The following is a 27,890-nucleotide window of genomic DNA, read 5'->3' as shown; positions in this document are numbered from 1 at the left end:
GTCTAGGAAGGTTGTATTGTTCTAGGAATTTATCCATTTCTTCTAGGTTGTTGAATTTAGTGGCATAAAGTTTTTCATAGTATTCTACAATAATTCTTTGTATATCTACGGTGTCCGTGGTGATTTCTCCTCTTTCATTTTGGATTTTGTTTATATGAGTTCTTTCTCTTTTTTCCTTGGTAAGTCTTGCCAAGGGTTTGTCAATTTTGTTGATCTTTTCAAAGAACCAGCTCCTTGTTATATTAATTTTTTTCTATAGTTTTTCTGTTCTCTAATTCATTTATTTCTGCTCTGATTTTTATTATCTCCTTTCTTCGGCTGGTTTTGGGTTGTCTTTGTTCTTCTTTTTCTAGTTCCTTAAGGTGGGAAGTTAAGTGGTTCACTTGGGCTCTCTCTTGTTTGTTCATATATGCCTGAAGCGATATGAACTTCCCTCTTATCACTGCTTTTGCTGCATCCCATCCCATAGATTCTGATATGTCGTATTGTCATTTTCATTAGTCTGTATATATCTTTTGATCTCTGCACTTATTTCTTCTTTGACCCATTCATTTTTTAAAAGTATGTTGTTTAGTTTCCACATTTTTGTGGGATTTTTTTCCTCTTTTTTGCAGTTGAATTCTAGTTTCAAGGCTTTATGATCAGAAAATATGCTTGGTACAACTTCAATTTTTCTGAATTTGCTGATGTTGTTTTTGTGGCCCAACATATGGTCAATTCTTGAGAATGATCCATGTACACTGGAGAAAAATGTATACTCAGTCACTTTGGGATGAAATGTCCTGTAGATGTCTATCATATCCAGGTGCTCTAGTGTTTTGTTTAAGGCCACTATGTCTTTGTTGATTCTCTGTTTGGATGACCGATCTAGAGCCGTCAGCGGTGTATTGAGGTCTCCAAGTATGATTGTATTTTTGTCAGTTTTTGTTTTAAGATCAATAAGTAGCTGTCTTATATATTTTGGTGCTCCTTGGTTTGGTGCATATATATTAAGAATTGTTATGTCTTCTTGATTCAGTGTCCCCTTAGCCATTATGAAATGGCCATTTTTGTCTCTGAGTACTTTTCCTGTCTTGTAGTCAGCATTATCCGATATGAGTATTGCTACACCTGCTTTTTTTTGGATGTTATTTGCTTGGAGTATTGTTTTCCAGCCTTTCACTTTGACTTTGTTTTTATCCTTGTTACTTAGATGAGTTTCCTGTAGGCAGCATACAGTTGGATTTTCTTTTTTAATCCATTCTGCTACTCTGTGCCTTTTTATTGGTGAGTTTAATCCGTTTACATTTAGTGTAATTATTGATACTTGTGAGTTCCCTATTGCCATTTTATATCTTGCTTTCTGTTAGTTTCGTGTCTTGTTTGATCCTTCTCTTTCGTTTTTCTATCTTTTGTTTTTATTTGGTTGTATTCCATACATCTTTCCTCTGTTGCTATCTTTTTTATCTCATGTGCTTCTGTGGTGTTTTTTTCAATGGTGGTTACCTTTGAGTAATGAAAAGGGTCCCTACCCTGTTCATTGTAGCGAACTATTTTGTGAGTACTTTTGCACTCCATCGTCCTTTGCTACTGTTAATCTCCGTCTTCTCCCCCTCTTTCTTTTTGTTGTTGTCACAGTTTAAATTTGGTTTTATTGTGTTCTTCTTGGAGCTTTTACTTGTGGCTCTGTTTTTTTTTGTTCTTTGTATCTGATTGGAGAACCCCCTTTAGTAATTCCTGGAGTGGGGGTTTTCTGATGATAAATTCCCTCATCTTTTCTGTATCTGTGAATGTTTTTATTTCTCCTTCGTATTTGAAGGATAGCTTTGATGGGTATAGTATTCGTGGCTGAAAGTTCCTCTCTTTCAGGACTTTAAATATTGGGGTCCACTCTCTTCTAGCTTGTAGAGTTTCTGCTGAGAAATCTGATGATAATCTAATGGGCCTTCCTTTATATGTTCTATTCTTCTTTTCCCTGGCTGCCTTGAGAATTTTTTCTTTGCTGTTGGTTTGTGTCAATTTCATTATGATATGCCTTGGAGTAGGTTTGTTGGTGTTAAGAAAACTTGGAGTTCTGTTTGCTTCTTGAACTTGAGGCTTTAGTTATTTCCACAGGCTCGGGAAGTTCTCATCAATTATTTGTTTAAGTATGTTCTCCATTTCATTTTCTCTCTCTTCTCCCTCTGATATACCTATTATTCTTATGTTATTCTTTTTGATGGAGTCAGATAATTTTGTAGGGCTATCTCATTTTTTTAAATTTTTGAGTCTCTTTCTTCTTCTCTCTGTTGTGCCTCAAGTTGCTTGTCTTCTATTTCACTAATCCTCTCTTCTATCTGACCTGTTCTATTAGCTAAGCTTGTTACTTCGTTTTTCAGCTCGTGAATTGAGTTTTTCATCTCTGTTTGATTTGTTTTTATAGTTTCAATTTCCTTGGACATATATTCTTTGTGTTCATGGAGTTGTTTTCTGAGCTCCCTAAATTGCCTTTCTGTGTTTTCTTGTATATCTTGGAGGATTTTTAGTATTTCTATCTTGAATTCTCTGTCATTTAGCTCCAAGGTTTCCAATATATTAAATTTTTTCTCCATAGATTTTTCCTCATCTAGCTGTGTTACCTCTCTTTCTTTTGTATCCATGATATTCGATTTTCTCTTCCTTAATGGCATCTGAGGGTGGTTTTGTTGATAGTATTAATGAGATTTAATAAAGAATAAAAAGTTAAAAAAAATAAAAAAATAACAAATCGAAAAGAGTTGTTTTTTTTTTTAAAAAAATTAATAATGAAACAAAGAAAAATAAAATAAAATAAAAATTTAAAAAAAAAGGAAATTATTCCCCCCCTCCTTTTTTCCTCTCCTCTCCTCTCCCCTCTTTCTTGAGAAAATCTTGTGGTGGACTGTGAGTTATAACAAACAATGCCTGTGATTGAGGGCCTGAATTGGGGAAAAGTAATAAAGGGGCAAAAAAGAGAGAAAGAAAAAAAAAAAAAAAGGAAAAAATAAAAAAGAAAAAAGAAAAAAAAAAGAGCGTATGGACCCACAAAAAGCAAATAAGGAAAAAATTTGGGTCAAGAATAAAATGATTTGCTTTTAGGTGTTGGTTTTCTTTTTTTTTTTTTCTTTTTTTTTATTTTTTCTTTTTTTTTATTTTTATTTTATTTTTTTTTTTATTTTATAATTTTATTTTTTTTAATGGGGTGACATCAATAAATCAGGATACATATATTCAAAGATAACAAGTCCAGGTTATCTTGTCTTTCAATTATGTTGCATACCCACCACCCAAAGTCAGATTGTCCTCTGTCACCTTCTATCTTGTTTTCTTTGTGCCCCTCCCACCCCCTATCCCTCTCCCATTCCCCCCTCCCCCCCGTAACCACCACACTCTTATCAATGTCTCTTAGTTTCACTATTATGTCCCACCTACGTATGGAATAATACAGTTCCTGTTTTTTTCTGATTTACTTATTTCGCTTCGTATCATGTTATCAAGATCCCACCATTTTGCTGTAAATGTTCCAATGTCATCATTTCTTATGGCTGAGTAGTATTCCATAGTGTATATGTGCCACATCTTCTTTATCCAGTCATCTATTGATGGGCTTTTTGGTTGTTTCCATGTCCTGGCCACTGTGAACAATGCTGCAATAAACATGGGGCTGCATGTGTCTTTACGTATCAATGTTTCTGAGTTTTTGGGATATATACCCAGTAGAGGGATTGCTGGGTCATAAGGTAGTTCTATTTTCAGTTTTTTGAGGAACCACCATACTTTCTTCCATAATGGTTGTACTAATTTACATTCCCACCAACAGTGTATGCGGGTTCCTTTTTCTCCACAGCCTCTCCAACATTTGCTATTACCTGACTTGCTAATAACAGCTAATCGAACAGGTGTGAGGTGGTATCTCATTGCCGTTTTGATTTGCATTTCTCTAATAGCTAAAGAAGATGAGCATCTTTTCATATATCTGTTGGCCATTTGTATTTCTTCCTGGGAGAAGTGTCTATTCATATCCTCTTCCCATTTTTTTATTGGATTGTTTGTTTGTTTGTTGTTGAGTTTTATGAGTTCTTTGTATATTTTGGATATTAGGCCCTTATCTGAGCTGTTGTTTGAAAATATCATTTCCCATTTAGTTGGCTTTCTGTTTATTTTGTTATCAGTTTCCCTTGCTGAGCAAAAACTTCTTAGTCTGATGTAGTCCCATTCATTAATTTTTGCCTTCACTTCTCTTGCCATTGGAGTCAAATTCATAAAATGCTCTTTAAAACCCAGGTCCATGAGTTGAGTACCTATGTCTTCTTCTATGTACTTAATTGTTTCAGGTCTTATGTTTAGATCTTTGATCCATTTTGAGTTAATTTTTGTACAGGGAGAGAGACTGTAGTCCAGTTTCATTCTTTTGCATGTGGTGTTGGTTTTCTAAGAGTTATGATGAGAGGAATAAGAGGAAAACGGAAAAATGGGGGGACAAATTAAAAACTTACTATTGTATTTAGTGGAACAAGAACTAGATAATATGGAGAGCCAGGGATGGGAGCACTGCTAGTGAGTTAAAAAGGTGAAGTAAAAACCCCCCAAAATGCCACAAACATAGGTTTGAGTCCCAGATAAGATAATTTGTTTGTTATTGAGGTTTGAATGAGAGGAGATGTAAAGGAGAAAGGAAGAAACTAATATAGAGGGAGAAAAGAAAGAGAGAGAGAGAAAAAAAGAGGTAACCACTAAAAGAAGAAAAAAGAAAGGAGAGAAAGAGAGAGTTAAGGGTTTTGGAGTGCAACCCTCATAGAGAGAAAGGAAGAGAAGAGAAAAGATAATGGGAGATGTAACACTTATGGGTAGTGTAGTTCAAGGAGAGGAGAGAGTAAGACCGGTAGAGAGTTAATCAGCCAAATTGGAGGAGGAAAAAAATGTCTCAAGAATGAAGATAAGAGAAACAAACGAACAAATATAATAAAATGGGATAGGTTATAAAGTCTGCAGATTATTCTTGATTTTGAGAGGTTATCTTCTTGCTTTTTCTTTTCTCTCCCTCTTCCTGGTCGGAGACTCTGTACCCCGGGTTCTGCCCCTTTGGCACGCTCAGGTAGAGGTTTGCAGTTGATAAGTCTCTATGGCAATGTCATGTATTGTGCTTTAGTCTCGTTGGGAGTCGAGGCTCATTAGCATTTATAGGCTCCGACAGTGAGAGAGTCCGTGTTCCTGGAGCCTTTCTCCTAGTCTTTCCTTCCTCAATTAGTAGCCTGATAATCCAGCTATGGGGTTGCTGCTGCCTCTGCCTGGATAGTAAGAGGCTCAAAGAGCTGGCAACTCCCCACTCTATTTCCACTCAGCACAGGGCTCTGGGTAAGGCTCAGTCAGTCAGAGCTGCTAGCATAATCAGGCGGGCTTTCCGCCCACTCGAAGACCTCTGGCTCTGCCACTCTATCCGGTAACACAAGCGTGCGCCCACTTCCGGGGCGCTTGGAGGAAACTCTCACTCACTGTCTGCAACCAGGATATCCGGCCAGCAGTCTCATGCTCTGAGTGAAACCCCCAACCGCAGGGAAAAGTTGCAGCGTTGGAATTGAGTCTCGCTCCGTCCCCGTGCGCGGCTTTTGCAAGGCGCTGGGGCGGCCCGAGATTCCGCTTTGGCCCACACAAAGGCCCCTGACTCTGCCCCTCTGTGCGATAACACGGGTGCGCACTGCGGAGGTACTCGGAGGAATCGCTCACTCCTTATCTGTGCGCGCAAACCAGGATATGAGGCCGGCCGCGGTTCCCTCTGAGTGAAACACCCTCCAGCACGAAAAATCTCCACCTTTGGAATTAGTTCTCACTCCCTCCCGTGCGTGGCTTTCCCAGGGCGCTGGGGCTGCCCAGAGACTCTGCCCTCAGCCCACAGAAAGGCCTCTGACCCTGCCTCTCCGTGGGGCAACATGGGCACCCACTTCCGGGGCTTAGGAAGAAATCTCTCTCCCACTAACTGCGCACCGACCAGGAGACCGGGTAAAATGGCCGCTCTGCTTGTCTTTCTTTGTTTGGGTTTGGCGCGAGTGTTAGCTTGTATTGCCCGGGTTGCCACAGGATCAGATTTTCCTCGGCTTCGATCTCCGAGCCACAGCCTGGTTCGGCCGTTTGTGCTGCGGCGGCCTGGATCTATTCACCCCCTTTGCCCGCCTCAGTTTCTATATTCACAGTTACCAGAGAAAGCCGCCCTGTTTAGGTTAGTGAGGAAGGCGGAGCATTTCTTACTCCCTATTTCCTTTGGGGTTTGGTTATATATTTAGCCAATTTTTCACTCAATCATACCTTTGGGTGTATTGCGAAGAATCTGGAAGCTCCAAGTATAGGTTTTTCTGTTTCTGGTTGAAGATCTTGTTGAGTTTTGGGGGAGATTTATCGGTATCGCTTCCTACCCCGCCATTACTCTGACGTCATCCTAATTTTTGCTTATTTAAAAAATCCCAGTGTTTTTGTTTGTTTGTTTTGTTTTTAATTAAGTGAGAGGTGAGGAGGCAGAGAAATAGACTCCCACATGCAGTGGACCCGGATCCACCTGGTATGCCCCCTGTGGGGAGATGCTCTCTGGGGTCCTGCTCTGTTGCTGGCAACTGAGCTATTTTTTTTTTTTAGGACCTGAGATGATGCCACAGAGCCATCCTCAGCGCCCAGGGCCAACTAGCTTGAGTCAATTGAGCCATGGCTGCGGGAAAGGGGGGAGAGAGAGAGAGAAAGAGACAGGGGAAGAGGTGGAGAAGCGGATGGTCACTTCTCCTGTGTGCCCTGACCAGAAATCAAACGGAAGACTTCCACATGAAAGGCTATGCTCTACCACTGAGCCATCGGCCAGGGCCTCGTTTTCTTTATTTTAAATCTATACCATTCCTACCACCTTCATTCAAGTCCTTTTCATTTCACACCTGGACTATAAAAATTGGCCTCTAATTTATCTCTATTTTGGGGGTTTGTTCCTCCAAATTTGTCCACACCCTTACAAAAACAAGTCAGTCTGGAATACCAGCCTGACTCCATCACTCCTCTTCTAATGTGGAATTGTCTTTCTATTGCCTCTCGTATGAAGTTCAAATCCCTCGTTATGACATAAAAGGCATTTCCTATCCAGCTCCTCCATACCTGTTCAGCCTCATCCCGTATCATTCTTCACTTCGCAAAACTTACTGCCCAGGTAGACGGAACTATTTGCAAGTTCCTTGAACCAGCTGTGCTTGCAGATGCCTTCACAAGTTTGTACTTGCTCTTGCCTTAAATTCTTCTCAGGTGACATTTCCTCTCTGACCATTCTCCAAAGAATTAGTCACTGGTTTGTTTCTCTGGACCACTTGTGTATTTTATTATTGTGTATGTCTCACAGTAGTATAATTATATATCTTCCTGTTCCCACATCTACACTGGGAACTCCTTGATGTTAGACAGTCTTATTTATTTTTGGCTCCACATACAATCTGAAATAGTATATTGCTCAAAAATATTTTTTCCTGAGTTTATCTGTGTGCCCCTGGCTATCAGATAACTGAAAGGAAAACATACATCATAGTAGAGTGGAAGTTATTTCAAAATCTTTGGGTCTAAAAAAAAATTTAATGTAATTTGAAAAATAAAATGTAAAAGGCCTGTGTGTTTAATCATTTATTATGGAACAGCATGATCTATGTTTGCATGTGAAAGGTTTGAGACCATAGAGTAAAATTTGATTTTATTTTCTTATTTTATCCCAGCTTTTATTGAGGTATTGTTGACATACAGGAAAATTAAGGTGTATAATGTGATTTGATATTGTATATACTGTAAAATGATTACCACTATATGCATACTTAACATCTCCATTTCCTCACATACTTATGTGTTTATAGGCGGGGGAGAGAATTATTTAAGATAGTCTCCTAACAACTTTCAATGATATAATACAGTGCCATTAATTGTTGTCATCATTAGAGTCCCAGAACTTATTTATCCTATAGCTGGAAGTTTATGCCCTTTGACCAATATCTCTCCATCGCCCTTACCCCCAACCCCTGGCAGTCATCATTCTACTGTCTATTTCTTTAAGTTTTCTTTTTTTAAAAATTCCACATATAAAGGAGTACATATAGTATTTACTTTTCTCTGTCTAACTCGTTTCACTTAGCATAATGCCCTCAGTACATCCATGTTGTTTTAAATGGCAGAAATTCCTTCTTTTTATGGTTGAATAATATTCTATTGTATGAATATGTCACATTTCTTTATCCATCCATCTGTCAATGGACAGTTAGGTTGTTTCCATGTCTTGCCTATTGTGAATAAGACTGCAATGAACACGGGATACAGATATCTCTTTGAGATAGTGATTACATTCCCTTTGGATATATATCCATAAGTAGGAATGCTGAGTCATATAGTAGTTGTATTTTTAATTTTTTTTTTTAAATTTTATTTATTCATTTTTAGAGAGGAGAGAGACAGAGAGAGAGAAGGGAGGAGGAGCTGGAAGCATCAACTCCCATATGTGCCTTGACCAGGCAAGCCCAGGGTTTCGAACCGGCGACCTCAGCATTTCCAGGTCGACGCTTTATCCACTGCGCCACCACAGGTCAGGCGTATTTTTAATTTTTTGAGGACACTCTATATATGTTTTCCTGATTGCACCAATATAGATTCCACCAACAGTTATCTGAGTGTAATTTTAACTCAATGAATATACTGTGCATACAGTTGTTGAACTAAGGACTGAGGCAAGTTTCTGATATAAGGTGTATGTGAAACATCAAAAGCAATACAACGCTTAAGCAATTTAGTGAATACTGGCAAAAGTCTCTTTAATTCGAAGGAACTTATGTTTAATAAGAACACCTAGCATCGTACCAGGCCTTTCCTTAATTCTCCTCATTCCAACAATTACCAACTCTTCAAATTGGCCTCTGACATACATGCTTCAGATCTGTCCGTTTTTAATTTTCCTCTGCTATTACACTAATACTAGAGTTGTGCATACTCTAGTTGAAAAAAAAGGGCTGATACTTTATTCACTTTATTTTTTAAATACAAAAAAAAAATCATTTGACAGACACATACTGAACACATTCTTAGTAAGAGACATACAAAGTTGGAAGAAAGGAGCGAAAAGTCTAATGGGAGAAACTAAACTAGGTAGAAGCTAGCATAGACTGCCATGTTCCATATCCTAGAATGTATAAGAAAAGAGATTATAAAAAATCACAATGATGATTAAAATAGTAAAGGGAAGCTTTGGTGGATTGGAAACAGAAATTTCAGGAAGTTGAAAAGTGGAAGGGTTCTTACTAAAGATCAAACAAGAGAGAATGAGAACCAAGGGGTTGAATGGAAAGGAACACTGAATTGACAAAGCTCTGAGCTTGGGGCTTCAGACATACTGGGGGTGGCGGTGCAACACACACTGTGAATTCCTCCAGCTCCATGCTCCTTGCCAGCTCAGAGCACCAAGAGCCGTAGGTCAGCTTGCCTACTCCTCCTCATAGTTCTAAGAGATAAGGTTTCAGTAGCCCCAAACTTAGAGATAAGAAACTGAATGCGATCTGGGTAGAACTGTCATAGAATTAGAAGGTAAGGTGGGGGCTGTTGAGCGGCAAAGGAAGGAGAGCATTTCAAGAAGACGCCAATGGCCAACAGCATCAAATGCTGCTGAAAGAGTAAGCGAGTAGAAGGTACAACCAAATTTGGTCATTTAGTTATCAATTTTCATGCTTCAACCACATTTTAATAGGTTGAAAAATAAAAATTTAAAAAGTGGCAGAGAATCAAACTATTCTTTTAAGATGTTAAGGAAAAATGAAGAATAGAGAAGGTAGAAGTCGGAGATCCAGATAGGCTTCATACTAGGCCTTTATAAATAAAGGACACATGTATATTTGGGCCTGTTGTGACAGAGTATTTTTTCTTGTGTACAGTTTACAACTGAGGTTTCAAGAGCTTGTACTTATACCCTACCATCCATAAAACATAGGACTTCTTTTCTGATGGTTTTCTTCATTCTCCTGAAGTATTTTTAACTCAAGGTGGTGAAATTGAGACACATAATGGTTAAATAATGGAATATATCTATATCTATCTATATTCATACATTTCCTAGCCATTACATATTCTTGTATAGTATCTCATTTAATATTGATAAGTGTTATTAATGCTATTTTCTTTGTACAGATGATGAACCCAAGGATCAGAGAGTTCACAAAAGGACTAAACAGTGGAGTTGGACTTGAGCTGATTCCAAATATACCTAAATATAATTTTTCTTTCAATCAGAGTGCTATAATCAGAACTTTATGTGTTGGAACAAAAATTTTAAAGAATTTTCTTCAAATTAATGGGTAGGTTATTTATAGGACAATAAATGAAGACTTAAAGAAGGCAATTTATTTTATTTAGTTGGAAAATAAGCAAAATAGTGTGTCAGAAAATCTTCTTCTCTTTTTTTTTTTTTAAGTGAGAGGCAGGGAGGCAAAGAGATAGACTCCTGCATGTTCCCTGACTGTGATCCACCCAGCAAACCCCCTATCAGGCAGTGCTCTGCCCATCTGGGGCCATTGCTCCATTGTTCAGCAACCAAACTATTTTAGCACCTAAGGCAGAGACCTTGGAGCCATCCTCAGTGCCTCAGGGCCAACTGCTCTAACTGAAACATGGCTGCAGAGAGAGACAGAGAGACAAAGAAGGGGAATGAGGGGTAGGGAAGCAAATGGTTGCTTCTCCTGTGTGCCCTGATTGGGAATCGACCCTAGGACTTCCACATGCTGGTCTGATGCTTTACCACTAAGCCAGCCAGGGCTCAGAAAATCCTCTAGTTTTTTTTAAGGTAATTGATCTGATACTCATCAGATCACCCTCATTATTATATTACAGACCTCTATACTTTTTTTATGGCTACTGTGCAGTTATGCATGTATTAAGAACCATTTTAAAACAATGACAGGAAATGACTCTAAAAACAACGTCTCTATACCTAAAAGAAGTCCCCAAGAGAACATGATTTTCGATGCTTTTGACAGACAAAAAGATTAGACTTGAATCTGGAATGGTCAGTCTGGTTCAGAAATGGAAATAATGTCAATACATTACTTTCTATGAGAGTCAGATAGTAAAACTAATTGAATATTTACATGTGCTGCCACCTATATGAATTGCACTTGGTCTGTGAACTTATTTACCCATCCACAATGGATTTTATTGCATGAACTTGTATTACTAAAAATATTTAAGGTGGAAAAATCCCAAAGCACATCATTAAAAAAATTTTAGACCTTCAAATTAACACAGAAGAGAGCAAGTAATGGGAACTCAGAGTCATCTGGGTTATATGAAATAGATAAAAAAAATTGTGGAATCTCATCAACTTTCATTTTGGAGAGAGAGACTTTATTAATTTCTGTGCATATCAGACAGGAAGTAATTAAATGTTTTCTAGCTATAAATAGTAGTGTCTTTACTCAGGGAATCACAGTTTTCTTTTGAATTTCCCAACTAAATTGTTCATATATTCTTAAAGCATATTTAAAACTTCTGTTTAAATAGATTTGCCACTATGTTTGTTTGGCAGGTATTTATGTATAAGTCAACGAAAGGAAAAATTCTTTAAGGATTATGCGCTTCCTGGCTATAAAAGGCTCAACAGCTGTTCATGGATCCTGTAGTCACTCATAAACATCTTCTTGGAAAAACACTAACCTTCCAATGGTTATTTAGGAGTTTTAGACCTTTCTAAGATAAGTCACAGGTAATCACACTTTGTAGGCTGTGTTAGTTTTAGTTTGTTTGTAAGAGGAAGGTGGAATATTATATGCTCTTGACAATTATCCACTATAGAAGAGAACACATACTCAATTACATGCCAAAGGGAAATTTTCATAAGCAAATAAAATAATAAATATCTATTACTTTTATAATTATAAAAGCATCTTTTTTATTTAAGCAGTAAAAGAAAATTCTTGCAAGCATCTGCTATTAACTAGCTGTGATAGATAAATCTTTAACCTTAATGGTCTCACTTCCCTCTGTCAAATAAATCATGTGCTTCTATAACATCCTTATGGTTCAGATTCTACCATGTCAAAATTCTCTCAGTTTTAGTTCTTTTCTGTCTAAATACTATTTAATTTTTTTAATTCAATTTTTTATTTTAAAATTCTGCCTCTAATATCAGTTATTATGACTTGATTACTAACACTCCTTTTATATTTGAAAAGAGAGCTCTTACAATTCTCCTTTTCAAAGTACATATTTCAAACAAATAGATTTCTACAGCAAATTCTCTTTTTGTTACTGTTTTTTATAGTTTTTTACTTCCTACTTGGAAGAACCTGTGGCTTTACAACTTAGTCTTCCCAGGACAGTGAGAGAGCAAAGGGTTTCAATGTAGTTTACAGAACAAAGGGGAAAAGGTACAGATTTAACTTTCAGCATTTTGCTACTGAAAAAACAAGTAAAAATATGAAAAGGGAATACCTACAAGAGGGCATAAATAATGATGTAAAAGCACAGACAAAAGAGTATTTGTGATTCTGGTTAAATTTTAACTTTGGCTGCTGATCAATTTCTGCTATAGAACTCCACCTTCCATGAGGCCTGGATTCCAAAACAAAGGCTTCTGTAACTTGCATCAGCACCAAGTCTAAACCCACATTACCTTAAATATCCTGTCCTAAGAGAGGAAAGCTGGTCATTTAAAATCTGATGATGTAAATAATAAAGTATCATATCTCAGTTCAATTGAAGTGATTACCAATTTCATCTTCACATTCCCTCAGTCTTTTCTGTTTGTGATGATCACTGGTGTAGATTATTTCCTGTCGTATTTCTAAATACTACTATCCTGTGCTTTCTTTGTAAACATCATTATTATTATTGACATTTTTCTGTGGGTTTAAAATGAGCCAAAATATTTATTTGTATCATCACCATATTCTAAATGCTCTACTAGCCAATGAGGAGGCAGAGTCAGAGGTTTTGTGACGTGTGTGTGTGTGTGTGTGTGTGTGTGTGTGATGAAAAGAAGATATTTCATGGCAGTAAAAACCCAAAAAGACCAAGGGTAGCTATGCTTCTATTACAGAAAATAGACCTTAAGCCACAAGCTGGATTTAATATTCTGAATATGTGTGTTAAGTTCATTGATCTAAAGCATACTTCAAGTGCAATTTTTATTGATTTCCAATATTTACTTATTGATTTTCAATGTATTCTTATTTCTTTGTGTGTGTGTATGTGACAGAGACAGAGAAAGAGAGAGACAGAGAGAGGGATGGATAGGGACTGACAGACAGGGGGGGAGAGAGATAAGAAGCATCAATTCTCATTGAGGGGTCTTAGTTGTTAATTGATGCTTTCTTATATGTGCCTTGACTGGGAGGGGGGTGGCTACAGCAGATTGAGTGACCCCTTGCTCAAGCCAGTGACCTTTGGGCTCAAATGAGCAGCAACTATGAGGTCATGTTTATGATCCCACACTCAAGCCAGTGACCCCACACACAAGCTGGTGAGCCTGTGCTCAAGCTGGCGACCTTGGGGTTTCAAACCTGGTTCCTCTGCATCCCAGTCTGATGCTCTATCCACTGTGCCACTGCCTGGTCAGGCCGTCAATGTACCCTTATCTCTTATTGATAATCTATCTGTTGTTGAAAGTGGGTTATTAAAGGAAGTCTGCTATTATTATTGTTTTATTATCTATTTATCTCTTCAGATTTGTTAGTGTTTGCTTAATATATTTATCCTTTTATTGTATAATGACATTTTCCCTAATATTTAATTTGAAGAATAAAGCCACAGTATGAAAAAATGAGAACATCTGAAGAGCTTCAGCTTTAAACTCTCTTAAAAACTTAAACTTTAGATTTGCTAGTCTGCAAATGTAGTTAAGATTTAGTCCTGCTCCAATCATTGTACAATATGCTTGGTGCTTGAAAGACCAAGATGCTTAATGCATGGTTCTCCACACTGAAAAAGCTCAGAGACTGTGGGGGAGCCCAAAGTGAGAACAATGATGATAATACAATAAGGCACACGGAGGAGGATGCAGAGGCCCAAAATCAAGAGCTGGTGCTAATTTGAATGAACAGCTATGCTAATATCTTATGATTGTCAATTATTTAACAAGTAACATTTTTGTCTCTGTGTTCTTCTTTCTACCTCCATCACAAAGTCAATGAATTATCAATTTACAAAGAACAAATGAGGAAGACGGAAAAAGGAAGTACAAAATAGCCAGGATGTAATTAATAAAATGGCATGAGTATGGCCTTATGTATCTTTAATTAAATTATATGGATTAAATTTTTCAATCAAAGGACACAAAGTGGATGTGTGGATTAAAAAAAAAAAGTCAAACTATATGCTGCCTGCAAGATACTCACTTCAGCTTCAAGAACACACATAGGCTCAAAGTGAATGGCTGAAAAAAGATATTTTATACAACTGAAAACTCCAAAAGATCAAGGGTGGCTACAATTCTGTTTCTACAGAAAACAGACGTTAAGCCACAGGTTGTAACAACAGACAAAGAAGGTCACTGTATAGTGATTAAAGGATCAATGTATATATATATTAAACAAACACTAACAAATCTGAAGAGATAAATTGATAATAAAACAACAATAATAGCAGACTTCCTTCAATAACCCACTTTCAACAATGGATAGATCATCAATAAGAATACATTGAAAATCAATAATTAAATATTAGAAATCAATAAGAATTGCACTTGAAATATGCTTTAGATCGATGAACCTAACATACATATACAGAACATTAAAGCCAACAGCAACAGAATGCATTTTCTTATCAAGCACAAACAAAACATTCTTCAGAATACATCATGAGTAGGTTCACAAAACAAATTTAGCAAATTCAGAAGATTGACATCATATTAAGTATCTTTTCTGACCACAATGGTATGAAAGTAGAAATCAATAACAGGAGAAAAGCTGGAAAATTCACAAATATGTGGAAATTAACAACATATTCCTCAATAACTAATGGTCAAGAAGAAATCAAAAGGGAAATAAAAACTTTGTTTAAAACAAATAAAAACACAACATGCCAACAATAATGGGATGCAGCAAAAGCAGTCTTTAGAGAGAGATTATGGTGATAAAAGCCTATATTACATAAAAAGAAAGATCTCAAATAAACAACCTAATTTTATACCTCAAGGAACTAGAAAAGAACAAACTAAGCCCAAAGTTGTCAGAAAGAAGGAAATAACAGAAACCAATGAAACAGAGACCAGAGAAACAACAGTAAGGATCAATAAAGGTACAAGCTGAGGTTTTCTTGGTAAACAAAACTGACAAACTTTTACCAGACTAAGAAAAAAAGAGAAAGCCTTGGCCAGTGGCTCAGTGGATAGAGCATCAGACTGATGTATGGATGTCTTGGATTTGATTCCTGGGCAGGGCACACAGGAGAAGTGACCATCTGCTTCTCTTCCCCATCCCCTCCCCTGTCTCTCCCTCTTCCCTTCTCATAGCCAGTGGCTTGATTAGTTCGAGTGTGGCCCTGGCACTGAGGATAGCTCAGTTGGTTCGAGCATCAACCTCAAGTGCTAAAAATAACTCAGTACTTCAGAATCAGCACAAGACAGGTTTGCGGGGTGGAACCCAGTCGGGATGCATGCAAGAGTCTGTCTATTTCCCCTCCTCTCACCTTAAAAAAAAAAGAAAAGAAAAAATAAAAGACTCAAATAAAATCAGAAATAAAAGAGAAAACATTATAATTGAGACCACAGAAATACAAAGGATCATAAAAAACTGCTATGAACAGATTTACAACAACAAATTGGTTAACTTAGAACAGTGGATTTCAATGGCTGGTATACAGACTGGTGCCAGTCTGCCAGAAATTTTGTGTCAGTCTGCAGAAGATTATAAAGTCTATAATCATTGGCTCTACAATCTTCATACAGCATCAGGGTGGTTAACTCTTTCATGGATTGGCAAAATTTCTGGCGGACCAGTACTGGTCTGTGAACTAGGGATTGAAACCCACTAACTTAGAACGTGCAAATTAATTCCTAGAAACATACTACTTACCAAGGAAACCTACAACCTACAATCATGAAGATATAAAAAATGTGAACAGGTAAATGAGTAGGAGATGCAATCAGTATTCAAAAACCTCCCAACTAGGAAAAGCCCAGGACTAGATGGCTTTACTGGTAAATTCTGTGAAATGTTTAAAGAAGAATTAATGCCAATTCTCAAATTTTATGAGGCCAGTATTATCCTGATACTCAAACTAGATAAAGATATTACAAAACAAAAAAAAATAAAGGCCCATATCCTTGATGAACATAGGTGTAAAAATTCTCAACAAAATACTAGTAAACTGAACTCAACATCACATTAAAAGTTTCTTAGAACATGATCCAGTGGGATTTATCCTGACTTGCATGGATGGTTCAATGTATGCAAATAGATAAATGTGATCTACCACATTAATAGAATAAAAGATAAAAATCATATGATCATCTCAACAGATATAGAAAAAATATTAGATAAAATTCAATATCCTTCCATGATTAAAAACTCTCAACAAATTGGGTATAAGTGGCACATCTAACATGTTCAATGGTGACAGGTTGGAAGCTTTCCATCTAGGATGAGAAAGAAGACAAAGGTGCCCCCTCTCATCTCTCCCATTACTAGAGCAATCAGGCCAAAAGAAGAAATAAAAGGCACCTGAGAACAGAAAATAAGAAGTAGAATTGTTTCTTATTGGTCCTGGCTGGTTGGCTCATTGGTAAAGCATTGGCCCGGCATGTAAATATGTAAATGTTCTAGGTTTGATTCCTGGTCAGGGCACACAGGTGAAGTGACTATCTGCTTCTCCACCCCTCCTCCTCCTCCTCCTCCTCCTCCTCCTCCTCCTCCTCCTCCTCCTCCTCCTCCTCCTCTTCTTCTTCTTCTTCTTCTTCTTCTTCTTCTCTCTCTCTCTCTCTCTCTCTCTCTCTCTCTCTCTGTCTCTTCCCATCCTGTATCCATGGCTCGACTGGTTTGAGTGCATCAGCCCTGGTCCCTGAGGATGGCTCCGTGGAGCCTCTCCGTCAGGCATTAAAAATAGCTCAGTTGTGAGCATGGCCCCAGATGGGCAGAGCATCAGCCCCACATAGTAACTTGGTGGATCTTGGTCAGGGTGCATGCAGAAGTCTGTCTCTCTATCTCCCATCCTCTCACTTGGAAAAAGAAGAAAAACAAGTAAAATAAAAATTGTCTCTGGTTGCATATGATATGATTTCATATGTAGAAAATCCTAACAATCCCACTAAATACTCTGAGAATTAATAAACAAATTCAGTAGAATTGTAGGATATGGTAATCAGTTGAGTTCCAAAACATGAACAACAAAATAGCTAAAAAAGAATTAAAGAAAATAATCCCACTTATAATAGCATCAAAAACAATAAAATACTTAGAGGTAAATTTAACCAAGGAGGTGAAGTACTTGTGCACTAAAAACCATAAGATTTTGATGAAAAACAATAGAAAAAAACCCAAGTAAATGGAAAGATACTGTGTTCATAGAACAGAATAATTAATATTGTAACAATGTCTATATTATACGAACCACATACAGATGTATTGTAATATCTTTCAAAATTCTAATATTTTTCACAGAAATAGTAAAACCTCCAAAGTTTGTATGGAACCATACAAAACCCAGTGAGCTAAACAATCTTGAGAAAGAAAAACAAAGCTGGAGGCATTTCTAACTGGTAAATGTGTATGAGTTAACTTATTCTAAATACTAAAGCTAAAAGTCAGAGGTAATAAGAAGAGGGGTACTGCTTGCTACTGATTGGTACAATATGGTTCTAGACACTGACCAATGTGGGGCCATATCAGTGAATGGACTCCTTTAATAACACCTGTGAAATGTGGTGGATATGTTTAAAATGTTTCAATATTTGTAAAAATTTTAAGGATTTGTCTATGCATGAGCCTCACTTTAAGTGAGTACCATAGGAGAACTCAGTGAAAACAAATCAAGCTAACATTGATATTCCCTGTGAAGCTCACATATGAGGATTCTGTGATTCAGGAGGTCAATGGTCCCTTCGAGGGACAGAGTTAGAACTGGGACCAGACTCTCTGTTTGGATTCCTTCCACTGGATTACATTACCTCTGGAAGGAACATTGAAATCCTTATCTGTGATTTACCTTATATTGAAAAAGACAGCTCTCCTTTCTTTGCCCTTATGAAAATAGTTTTTCAAAACAGAATAGAAGTCATTGGAAAAAATGATTTGAAATGCAAATGTTCACCTTAAACACAACCTTTCATAAGCACCTTTCAGAAATGCAAAGCAATCATCTGAATGTGTGTCATGAGTATCTTCAAACAAAAATTGAATGTCAGCATTTTGATAAAAGTCTTGTATGCAGTGTAAGAAATCTTTTTATATCTAGATTCCTAATAAAATAAATGAGTCCATGGTTATATTGTTTAATAACCAACTTGAAAGGTTAAATTTGCTTTTCATTGTTTTCTTAGGAAATAAGGTTTAGTGTTGTCATAATCAGTGAGGCGAAAAATAAATTTGCTTCATATTTGTTTTATGAAATTACATGATCAAATTAACAGCAACACTAATCTCATTTCTTTTAATAAGAAATCTAAAAGATTTACAATAACTTTGATGACTATTTCCAACTTTGTGGCATTTTTTTTCTAGTCACTCCTTAAGGACTTTTCTTTTTTAATAGAAAATCACAACTTAGGGAAATCATTCGACATAATAAAGATAGGTATTCAAATTAATACATTTTAGAGTCATTTCTGCTTAGAATAGTAAGATTGTATAAAACCTGACTTCAAAATCTCAGCCTCAATGAAGGTTCAACAAGTATAAGAACTAGGAGAACCATAGAATGTATTGTGCAACTGGAACATTTTTTTTTTTTGCATTTTTCCGAAGCTGGAAACAGGGAGGCAGTCAGACAGACTCCCACATGCGCCTGACCGGGATCCACCCGGCATGCCCACCAGGGGGCGATGCTCTGCCCCTCTGGAGCGTCTCTCTGTTGTATCCAGAGCCATTCTAGTGCCTGAGGCAGAGGCCACAGAGCCATCTTCAGCGCCTGGGCCAACTTTGCTCCAATTGAGCCTTGGCTGCGGGAGGGGAAGAGAGAGACAGAGAGGAAGGAGAGGGGGAGGGGTAGAGAAGCAGATGGGCGCTTCTCCTGTGTGCCCTGGCTGGGAATCAAACCCGGGACTCCTGCATGCCAGGCTGACGCTCTACCACTGAACCAACCAGCCAGGGCAACTGGAACATTTTTGAAAGTGAAAGAGGGTGCTATTCATAATTCAGCTGGAACAGTAGTTATCCATGGAGATGGGTTAGGACAGACCAGGATTTATGTTTATCCTAACACGAGTGGAACCCCAGTCATTTTTCACCTACATCGGTTCACAAGTGTATTTATGAGGGTTCTCCACACACAGCCTCCCCCTTGGAAAGGCAACAAAAGATGCCAATTTTCTTCTTTTACAATCTGGCATGCATGTATACTTAAATCCATTTACTTGAATTATTTTTAGGAAAAACAAAGACTTTCACACTTTATTTCACATTTTTAGTCGCTATCAGTCCCTCCCCCCCATTTAACCCTTTGCATTTGTTTGTAAGACACTTATGAGCACGAGAGCGGCAATGATCACTAGAGTGTTCACTCATCCTATAAACGCCGCAGACTGCTCGCTGGCTGCCAGGCCTGCGCCCAGCCCTCCCGGTGAAAGATAATTATAAGTGATCACTTCTGTTAAGATAGACAAACTAGGCCCTGGCCGGTTGGCTCAGCGCTAGAGCATCGGCCTGGAGTGCAGGAGTCCACGGTTTGATTCCTGGCCAGGGCACACAGGAGAAGCGCCCATCTGCTCTCCACCCCTCCCCCTCTCCTTCCTCTCTGTCTCTCTCTTCCCCTCCCGCAGCCAAGGCTCCATTGGAACAAAGTTGGCCTGGGCGCTGAGGATGGCTCTATGGCCTCTGCCTCAGGCGCTAGAATGGCTCTGGTTGCAACAGAGCAATGTCCCAGATGGGCAGAGCATTGCCCCCTGGTGGGTGTGCTGGGTGGATCCCAGTTGGCCGCATGCAGGAGTCTGTCTGATTGCCTCCCCGTTTCCAACTTCAGAAAAATACACACACACACACACACACACAAAAAAAAAAAAAAAAAAGAAAGAAAGAAAGAAAGAAAGAAAGAAAGAAAGAAAGAAAGAAAGAAAAACAATTTAAAAGAAAAAAGCTAGGTACATAAATTACTCTAAGCCAGAGCATAGTGAGAAAACATATAAATTTATAGGATGTGTTATGGGAGTTCAGTGGTGGGAAAGAAATTTGAGAAAGGCATCCGAGGAGCAGAGGCCCGAAAGTAAACGCGCAGAGAAGAAAAGCACATGGTTTCCCTTGGAGTGGGGCTGAGCTATGGGGTTTGATCCCAAATGCCTGAAAAAGCGAGGTGGTGACTGAGTACAAAGGACCTCCAATGCCAGGCAGAGAATTTTAGAGTTAATTCAAGGAATAGAGTCAGACAGGATGGAGAACAGGGGAGGATCCAACGAGAAGTACACCTGAGGAAGACAGGCGTGGCCATGGTGAATAGAATGAACCGCAGAGACTGTGGAGGGACTGGCCCCAGGAGACTAAGACACAGCCGGAAAATAGAGCAATGTTCTAGACAAGGGGGCTGGCAGTGGTGGGATGAAGGAGGAGCTTGCCTCAGAGGGTCTGGAAATACAAGCCTGCATATATGACAACCGACTGCATATATGGCCTCCATGATTAAGATTTTCATCTGACATAATAGAGAAAATGGTGGTGTCACTAATCGACATTTCAATGAATCAACTCCAAACTGGCTGTGAATACCATCTCATCTTAAATGTTCAAGTAATAAAAATATTTTCACACTTCATCTAGATCAGTTTTCAATTCAATAAATTTTCCAAAAGAATGAAAATTATGAAGGTGATTTTTTAAATGAATGATTTTTATTGCTCCAGTAGTTAAGTGGTATAAAATTGTTTTAGATATTTCATTAATAATTCTAAAATGTGACTAGCAAGTGGAAGAAAAGGGGCTGGTGAAATATAAAGCATTTAGTGAATTAAAAAATGCTGAATTCTACACTTTCAGACCCTACGCACTATATATCTACCACAACATAAGGATAATATCTAGGCTCTTTATGAATTATGTTTCATATATTTCTTCCAAATGTATTCCTTCCGTCATTGATTTTCAAACTCCTTGATACATTTCCTTCTCTGAATACCCAGAAATCGTCCATCAGAACTGGCTACTTGGAAGGCATTCAGTGCCCCGTGCATTGTGGTGTTTCATAAATGCACTGAGTAATCCTTCGGTGAAGAAATTATAAAGGAGTCCAGGCTGGATGAGAGAACATGTCAAACTCATATCACGTATAAGATCCTATGATTTTAAAAAATGATAATCACAAAGAAGAATTTTCATGGAGACCATTTAAACTCTAGTTCCTTACTTATCTCTCTCTGTTTCCCCCAATTTTGGCCTTTTCCTTCAAAGCGTTTAACTGAAATGAGTAGGGTACTGGAATGAGAACCCTCGTCATAAAGAACAGTACCTGTTAGAAAGGAAATATCTGTCGTAACTGTGTGGTGTTCCCAGGTTCCTTTTTAATTCCTTTGTATAAAAGGGAAGAAAGGTACTGCTCAGAAGTTGGTCCATGCAGACAGCAAGGGTTCTTCATTTACTCTGTCAGCAAATACTGAGCACCCATTGTGAAACAGGTGATGTGACTCAGGGATGAACAAGGCAGCTGAGGCCGCCGCCCTCAGACCAGGAGCCACAAAGCTCTACATGTGCACACCAGGAAGATTTGGCTTCACTTATAGTGAAACTGCTCAAACAGATGAGATTGAAATCTCATTAATGCTTATCCTCTTGTTAATTTTCTGAATGAACATCTCCTTGATTCATAATTCTCTTTTCCTTTTCTCACAAATATTCTGCACATATTCGAAGGGATCCAGCTAAATTTTGCAAAATGACACTTCTCAGCATAGCACAAAGGTTTACTCATGCTTTCCATAAGAACTGCCAAGAAGAAGCTAATTAATATGCTAAATGCTCACCCTATTTATAGACACTGGCCCATGTTTGGTTTTCAGTTAACCTGTATGCAGAACTCTGACATACACGTGTCCTTCTCTCCTTTCCACATTTAATACCTCTTCAAGCAAACTGCTAAATTTCTTCTCAAATAGATGACTATGCCCACATAAAGAGAGCGCAAGGTGTACTTAATTTAGGCTGTTGGATATGTTTTCTTCAGCCTGATCACAGAGAGCAGTAAAAATGATTTCAAGTAGCATTTTTAAGTGATGGAAATCCGCAGGCTCAGAAATGTTGCTTGAATTATATGCTTGTTTTGCAAACGTGATGTTTAATACAATCAAAATGTTGCACTGATTAGTTCCTCAACTCTCTATCAGCACTGACTTTTGAGCTTTAATGGAGAATTCTGCAAGAAATTCGACATCTTGTACTCAGGCAGTAGCAGACATATCTTTATTAGGAGTTGGACGAAAAAGCACTGTATTTCTTGAAGACTTTCCCTTTAAATTATTTCTGGAAGGTTGGATTTGATATCTACCTCTGACTTGCTAAGGGCTATTTATGATTTATTTTAATCTTTATCTGGCTCTAGAAAAAGAAAATGAACAAAGTTGAAAATAAAGAAGAGGAGATACTTAATCCTCCTTAGTATTATGGTGGTGTGCGACATGCTGACTCTTTTGAAGGGTGCATTGTTTAAATTGAATAAACATTTTCATTTTTTCTCTAAAAATAAAATTAAAATCCTTTATCATTTTTAATTAAAGAACAAGTGCCATCATTTTTTTTTAAGAGAACAAATTTCAAGCTGTGAGTCTTTTAATGCAGGCTGGTCCTCTGAGACTTTTCTGAAGCACTGTAGGGAAATTTTAAACCCAGTTAAGTAATTTTCATAGGTAAAGTGATGATAGGCTATGGTGAGATATGGGTGTCATTAAAATTTCACAGAGGTCCCTAACATACCACAGTTACCATAACATTGACACATTGACTATGATGTCTCCAAAGAAGCATTTGCTGTCTACCATGGCTCTGAAGGGAGCTGTTACAGTCTATCGGGGCAACAATCTGCATGTTAAAAAGTCCCTAAATATGTATTTACAAGAGAGTCAGATCTGTTTTGGTCTACTGGGTCAATAATCCATGTACTAAAAGTCCCTGCATATATATTCACAAGATAGATCAGCTTTGGTTCATTGAGTCAATGGTAAGCAGGCTTTTAAGAAAGGACCTAGATAGTTGCATAGGTTGCATTTTAGCAAGTTCAGAAATGCGGTTCTGTACACTTTCTGCCTTTCAAAGAGTGGATTTACTAGGCTAGTTTCAGTGGATGTCAGAAGCTGTGTTTCACTTAGGCTATGAGATTTTGCTTTGAAAAAATCAGAAGAAGAAAAACCACAACAGCATAAACCCTGATCTTTCTTCTCCAGCAAGTTCACATCTCGCAGTAAAAGCTGCTCCTTGAGATTTGCCCCCACTCACTCTGACTTCCCCTCCTATCAGGCATGCTCCTGCTTTGGGTCCTTTGTACTTCCCTTCCTTTTACCTGGAAAGCTTCTCCTTCAGATATCCACATGGCTAACTCTTTCACTTCTTTTAGGACTCATAGCAGAGAGGTCTTCCCTGACCACCTGGTTAAGATAGCAACACTCCATCCCAACACCATGCGTTGCTTTCTCTGGAATTCATGCTTGCTCTTCTCTGTTAGCACTTTTCACCATCTAACATACTATGGTGTTAAAGTATTGTTGGGGACTGAATAAATAAACAGGATACTTTTGCAATCTGGACAGAGGTGCTGGGCCCAAACCCCACCTCATTTGCCTCGTTAACAAAGAGCTACACCTGATTCTCATTTGTCTCACCCATGTTCTCCAGAGGAGGCTGGAAGCTAGTTTCTTATTAGTGTAAAGTATAGTTGGATGGTATGGTGAGGGTTGTCTTTGAGTTGCCTTGGAAACTTAATTGAATTGCTGATGGACCACATTTTTCTATGAATAACAGTGGATGTGCTTCTGGGAGCAGTGACATTACGACTAAGGAACAGTAGAGACTGTTTTCTGTGGCGTCCTCCCGAACCCATCTATCTATCTATCTATCTATCTATCTATCTATCTATCTATATCTTTAAGTCCCTGTATATATATAACCCTATCCCTAACCCTAACCCTTAAAGGTATATATATATATATATATATATATATATATATATATATATATATATCTTTAAGTCCCTGTTTATTATTTATTTCAATTCCATACCTTTTTCTGTTTGAGACCCCATAATAGACTCATCATGGCTGGACCGCGACAAAGTATATTAAAACTATGAGGCAAGTAATAGAAACATAGGCATTTAGGCAAAGCCCTGCAGGCCGGCAAAGCCCTGCAGGCCTTGAGACAGTCTCAGCTCTTCTTCCGCAGCCATCCAGGTTCAATGCACCTCCCGCTTGCATCCGACTGCACTGCTGTAGCCCTGGCTTCCTCACTGTCAATCTCATTCCAGTCAGCCAGAGGGCTCTTGTGAAGGCTTCACAACATGACCCTGATCTTTCTTCTCCAGCAAGTTCACATCTCGCAGTAAAAGCTGCTCCTCGAGATTTGCCCCCACTCACTCTGACTTCCCCTCCTATCAGGCATGCTCCTGCTTTGGGTCCTTTGTACTTCCCTTCCTTTTACCTGGAAAGCTTCTCCTTCAGATATCCACATGGCTAGCTCTTTCACTTCTTTTAGGACTCATAGCAGAGAGGTCTTCCCTGACCACCTGGTTAAGATAGCAACACTCCATCCCAACACCATGCGTTGCTTTCTCTGGAATTCATGCTTGCTCTTCTCTGTTAGCACTTTTCACCATCTAACATACTATGGTGTTAATTATTTGTTTATTGTCCATTTCCCTCCTTTAAGGGTTAAGCTTCACTACAGCATGGGCTTCCTCATTCCCAAACTTGTTATATGAACCTGGCAGCTCTAAGTGCTCTTTTTTTTTTTTTTTTTTTTTTTTTTTTTTAAATTTTATTTTATTTATTCATTTTAGAGAGGAGAGAGAGAGAGAGAGAGAGAGAGAGAGAGAGAGAGAGGAGAGACGGGGGAGGAGCTAGAAGCATCAACTCCCATATGTGCCTTGACTAGGCAAGCCCAGGGTTTTGAACCGGCGACCTCAGCATTTCCAGGTCGACGCTTTATCCACTGCGCCACCACAGGCCAGGCTCTAAGTGCTCTTTAAATACTTATGGTACAAAGGAAGGAGAGCAGACTGTAAGGAGTCTTTTCTCCGCTGCCCCCCACTGCCTGCTGATGTGGAATTCATGTTTAGGTTGAGAAGGCATAAGTATCTCTTTCTGAGATAAGGTCTTTCTTTGGCCATTGACCTCGGTGTCCTGTAATATTCTTTAAGTGGAAGAGGGCGATCATCTTGTTTATCCTCAGGGCGAGTGGGTTAGAACCGAGCTCTTGGAGGAGCTGGGGTAGCCTCAGCTGGTCACAGAGACACAGTCAATGTCTAAGTGCAATAGTGCATAAAGACTGAATTAGCATTTCTAAGCCTCTACCGTTTAATGTGGTGGCCACAATCCACTTTGGTGACAGCAGTGAACTGACTATATTTCACAGTCTAATCTGATGCAGCCATGAGGGATGATATGTGGACCTCTGCCACATAGCTGGAACAGACTGGGAAGTCCTGGGGAGAACCATCATTCTCCTCTGAACTCGGTAACTAATCTTTGGGGTATTCCCCCATGTCTGCACCCCCACGGTGAACCATGCCTGATGATCTCAAATGCATCCTCTCTCATGACTGAAGCCTGTCACAATAACTTCTTTCTTATTTAAATTCCACAGGAATATTTTCTATTTTAATCACCCAGAAAGGTGCCTTTGGCAAGAGAATCACAGCTGACAGCAAATTAATGACTAAAATCTGTGATTAGTCAAGATGACAAGCGACAGAGGACTTGTCTGAGCCTTTCCTGCTGTCACCACCCTGGTGCTGGCTTCTACCAGCATTCAGAGCAGTCAGAAAGGAGGAAGAGCTGCAGTTACAGTAGACCTACAGAAGTGAAAGGGAATCTGTCTGTAATGTAATATACAATAATATGCTAATTAATAAAAAGGAGGTTTTGTTTTTATTACTGTTAATCTGCTTAGCCTAAGCAAGTCTGTCTCCCAAGCTTTCCCCCAGAAAACAGACTTATTTTAATGAAACTCTAAAGCACAAGCTAAACAAAAAGCTGAAGGAAATTCCACTCTCCAAACCCAAAGTATTCATTCACTGAAAGAAAAACATCATTTTATCTTAAATTATTGTGGTAAGTGACTCCATTTTGAAATTTGTTTTGTATGAGTTGACAAAACTTCATGGATATTTCAGTGCATACCAGGACTTGAGTGGATTTATAAAATAAGACTTTTCAATCAACTTAATGGAGAGGAGGGGATAAAAATTAACATGAACGATAACAGTGACAACACTGTCTACTCAGATACTAGGCATTGTACATGCTTCCAATTCTGGCTGCAAAGCAATCCCGATTTCTGTAATCCCCAGAAATGACTTTGGCAGGGGCAAGATTTCAAATAAATGTCTATTTGCCTTAGGTGAGCTTCACTGAATCGGCTTTATTTGATTTTAGATCCTCCTAAGGGAAGAGATTTCAGGATTTCCTGGTCGTGAAATCGAAAGGAACATTTTGCTGAACTTGTATGACATCATCTAAAGCATTAAAAGGGCAGATAATCATGGGTTCTCTGCCTGTTTACCAAAGCTTCTTTACTTCCTCGATCTATTTTATTTCCAAATGTCAGAGAAGTCTGAAACCTTCTTAAGATTTACAGACTACAGAAGCAGAGGAAATATTAGGATAAGTTACTTAACTTTTGCAAAAGCTCTTAAGTAATTAATAGACAGGCTTTTGAAATTGGTTTCTATCACAGGACAGGAACTCAAACATCTGCCTTGTGAAGGCTAACCGTAATTCAACAGCAAAGGGCTTGGTGGCACCTCTCTTTCTAAAAAGTCAGTGAAACTGTTCTTTGGAGTACGTGCTTGCATCACAAATGAAGAGAATATCTAATTTGCGAAGGGGAATGCAACTAACATAATGTAATTTAATTTATCAATTAAAATTAAAATACTATGCAGTGAATGAAAATAGTGAGCACCATGTTGGTTTTAAATATAGTTTCTTTTCCAAACTCTACTTGGAAATTCTCTTTAAATATTATGGAAAGAAGAAATAGTAAAGCTCCTCAGTATTATTTATAAAGAGCAACAGGAAACATGGCGAATTATTTTTAAGCTTATACTATAAAAACATTTTCCCACTTACTTAAAATATTAGTGTCAGATAGCTAAAACTACATAGATTGAAAAAATCTTACCCTAGACATATACTAGACAAAACATTTCTCCTAGTAATAAATTAAGTTTTTCTCTGTTATGCAAAACAGTTCAACCGTAACTTTATGAAGAGATGCGAAGTGGTGTGAAAATGATCTTACCTCATATTCAAAGTCTTCTGCTCTGTCTGCATCAGCAGGCAAGCTGGAAATATACTCATTGTCTTCGTAAAATTCATGCTCCAACGGATGAAGAGAATGGCAGCTATGGGGAATGGAGCAACATGATAGAAATGGATTAAAAGGGTTGTTTTCGAGACTAAAACTGGTTTTAGAATTACACTTTCGTTTTCTCTGCTTTGCACTAAGACCTGTCCTGATGCAGCCTTTACATGAACTACAGTTCAGAATAAGCACTTGCTTTTCTTTCTCTACCTCCATGAAGCCCATCAGTTTGGT

The 27,890-nt window shown here is 38.3% G+C and overlaps 1 protein-coding gene across 1 annotated transcript in view; it reads right to left on the bottom strand.

The window, feature by feature from the left end:
* PDZRN4 (PDZ domain containing ring finger 4) overlaps positions 1-27,890 on the bottom strand; it is a 150,935-nt gene that overhangs the window by 46,742 nt on the left and 76,303 nt on the right. Inside the window, exon 3 of the mRNA XM_066258122.1 lies at positions 27,594-27,696. Within this exon, the coding sequence (XP_066114219.1) occupies positions 27,594-27,696 (103 nt within the window). The remainder of the gene's footprint in view (positions 1-27,593; positions 27,697-27,890) is intronic.

This window comes from Saccopteryx bilineata, chromosome 2 (assembly GCF_036850765.1).
Source record: "Saccopteryx bilineata isolate mSacBil1 chromosome 2, mSacBil1_pri_phased_curated, whole genome shotgun sequence".
NCBI classification, from domain to species: domain Eukaryota; kingdom Metazoa; phylum Chordata; class Mammalia; order Chiroptera; family Emballonuridae; genus Saccopteryx; species Saccopteryx bilineata.
This window is presented reverse-complemented; position numbering and strand designations above follow the sequence as displayed.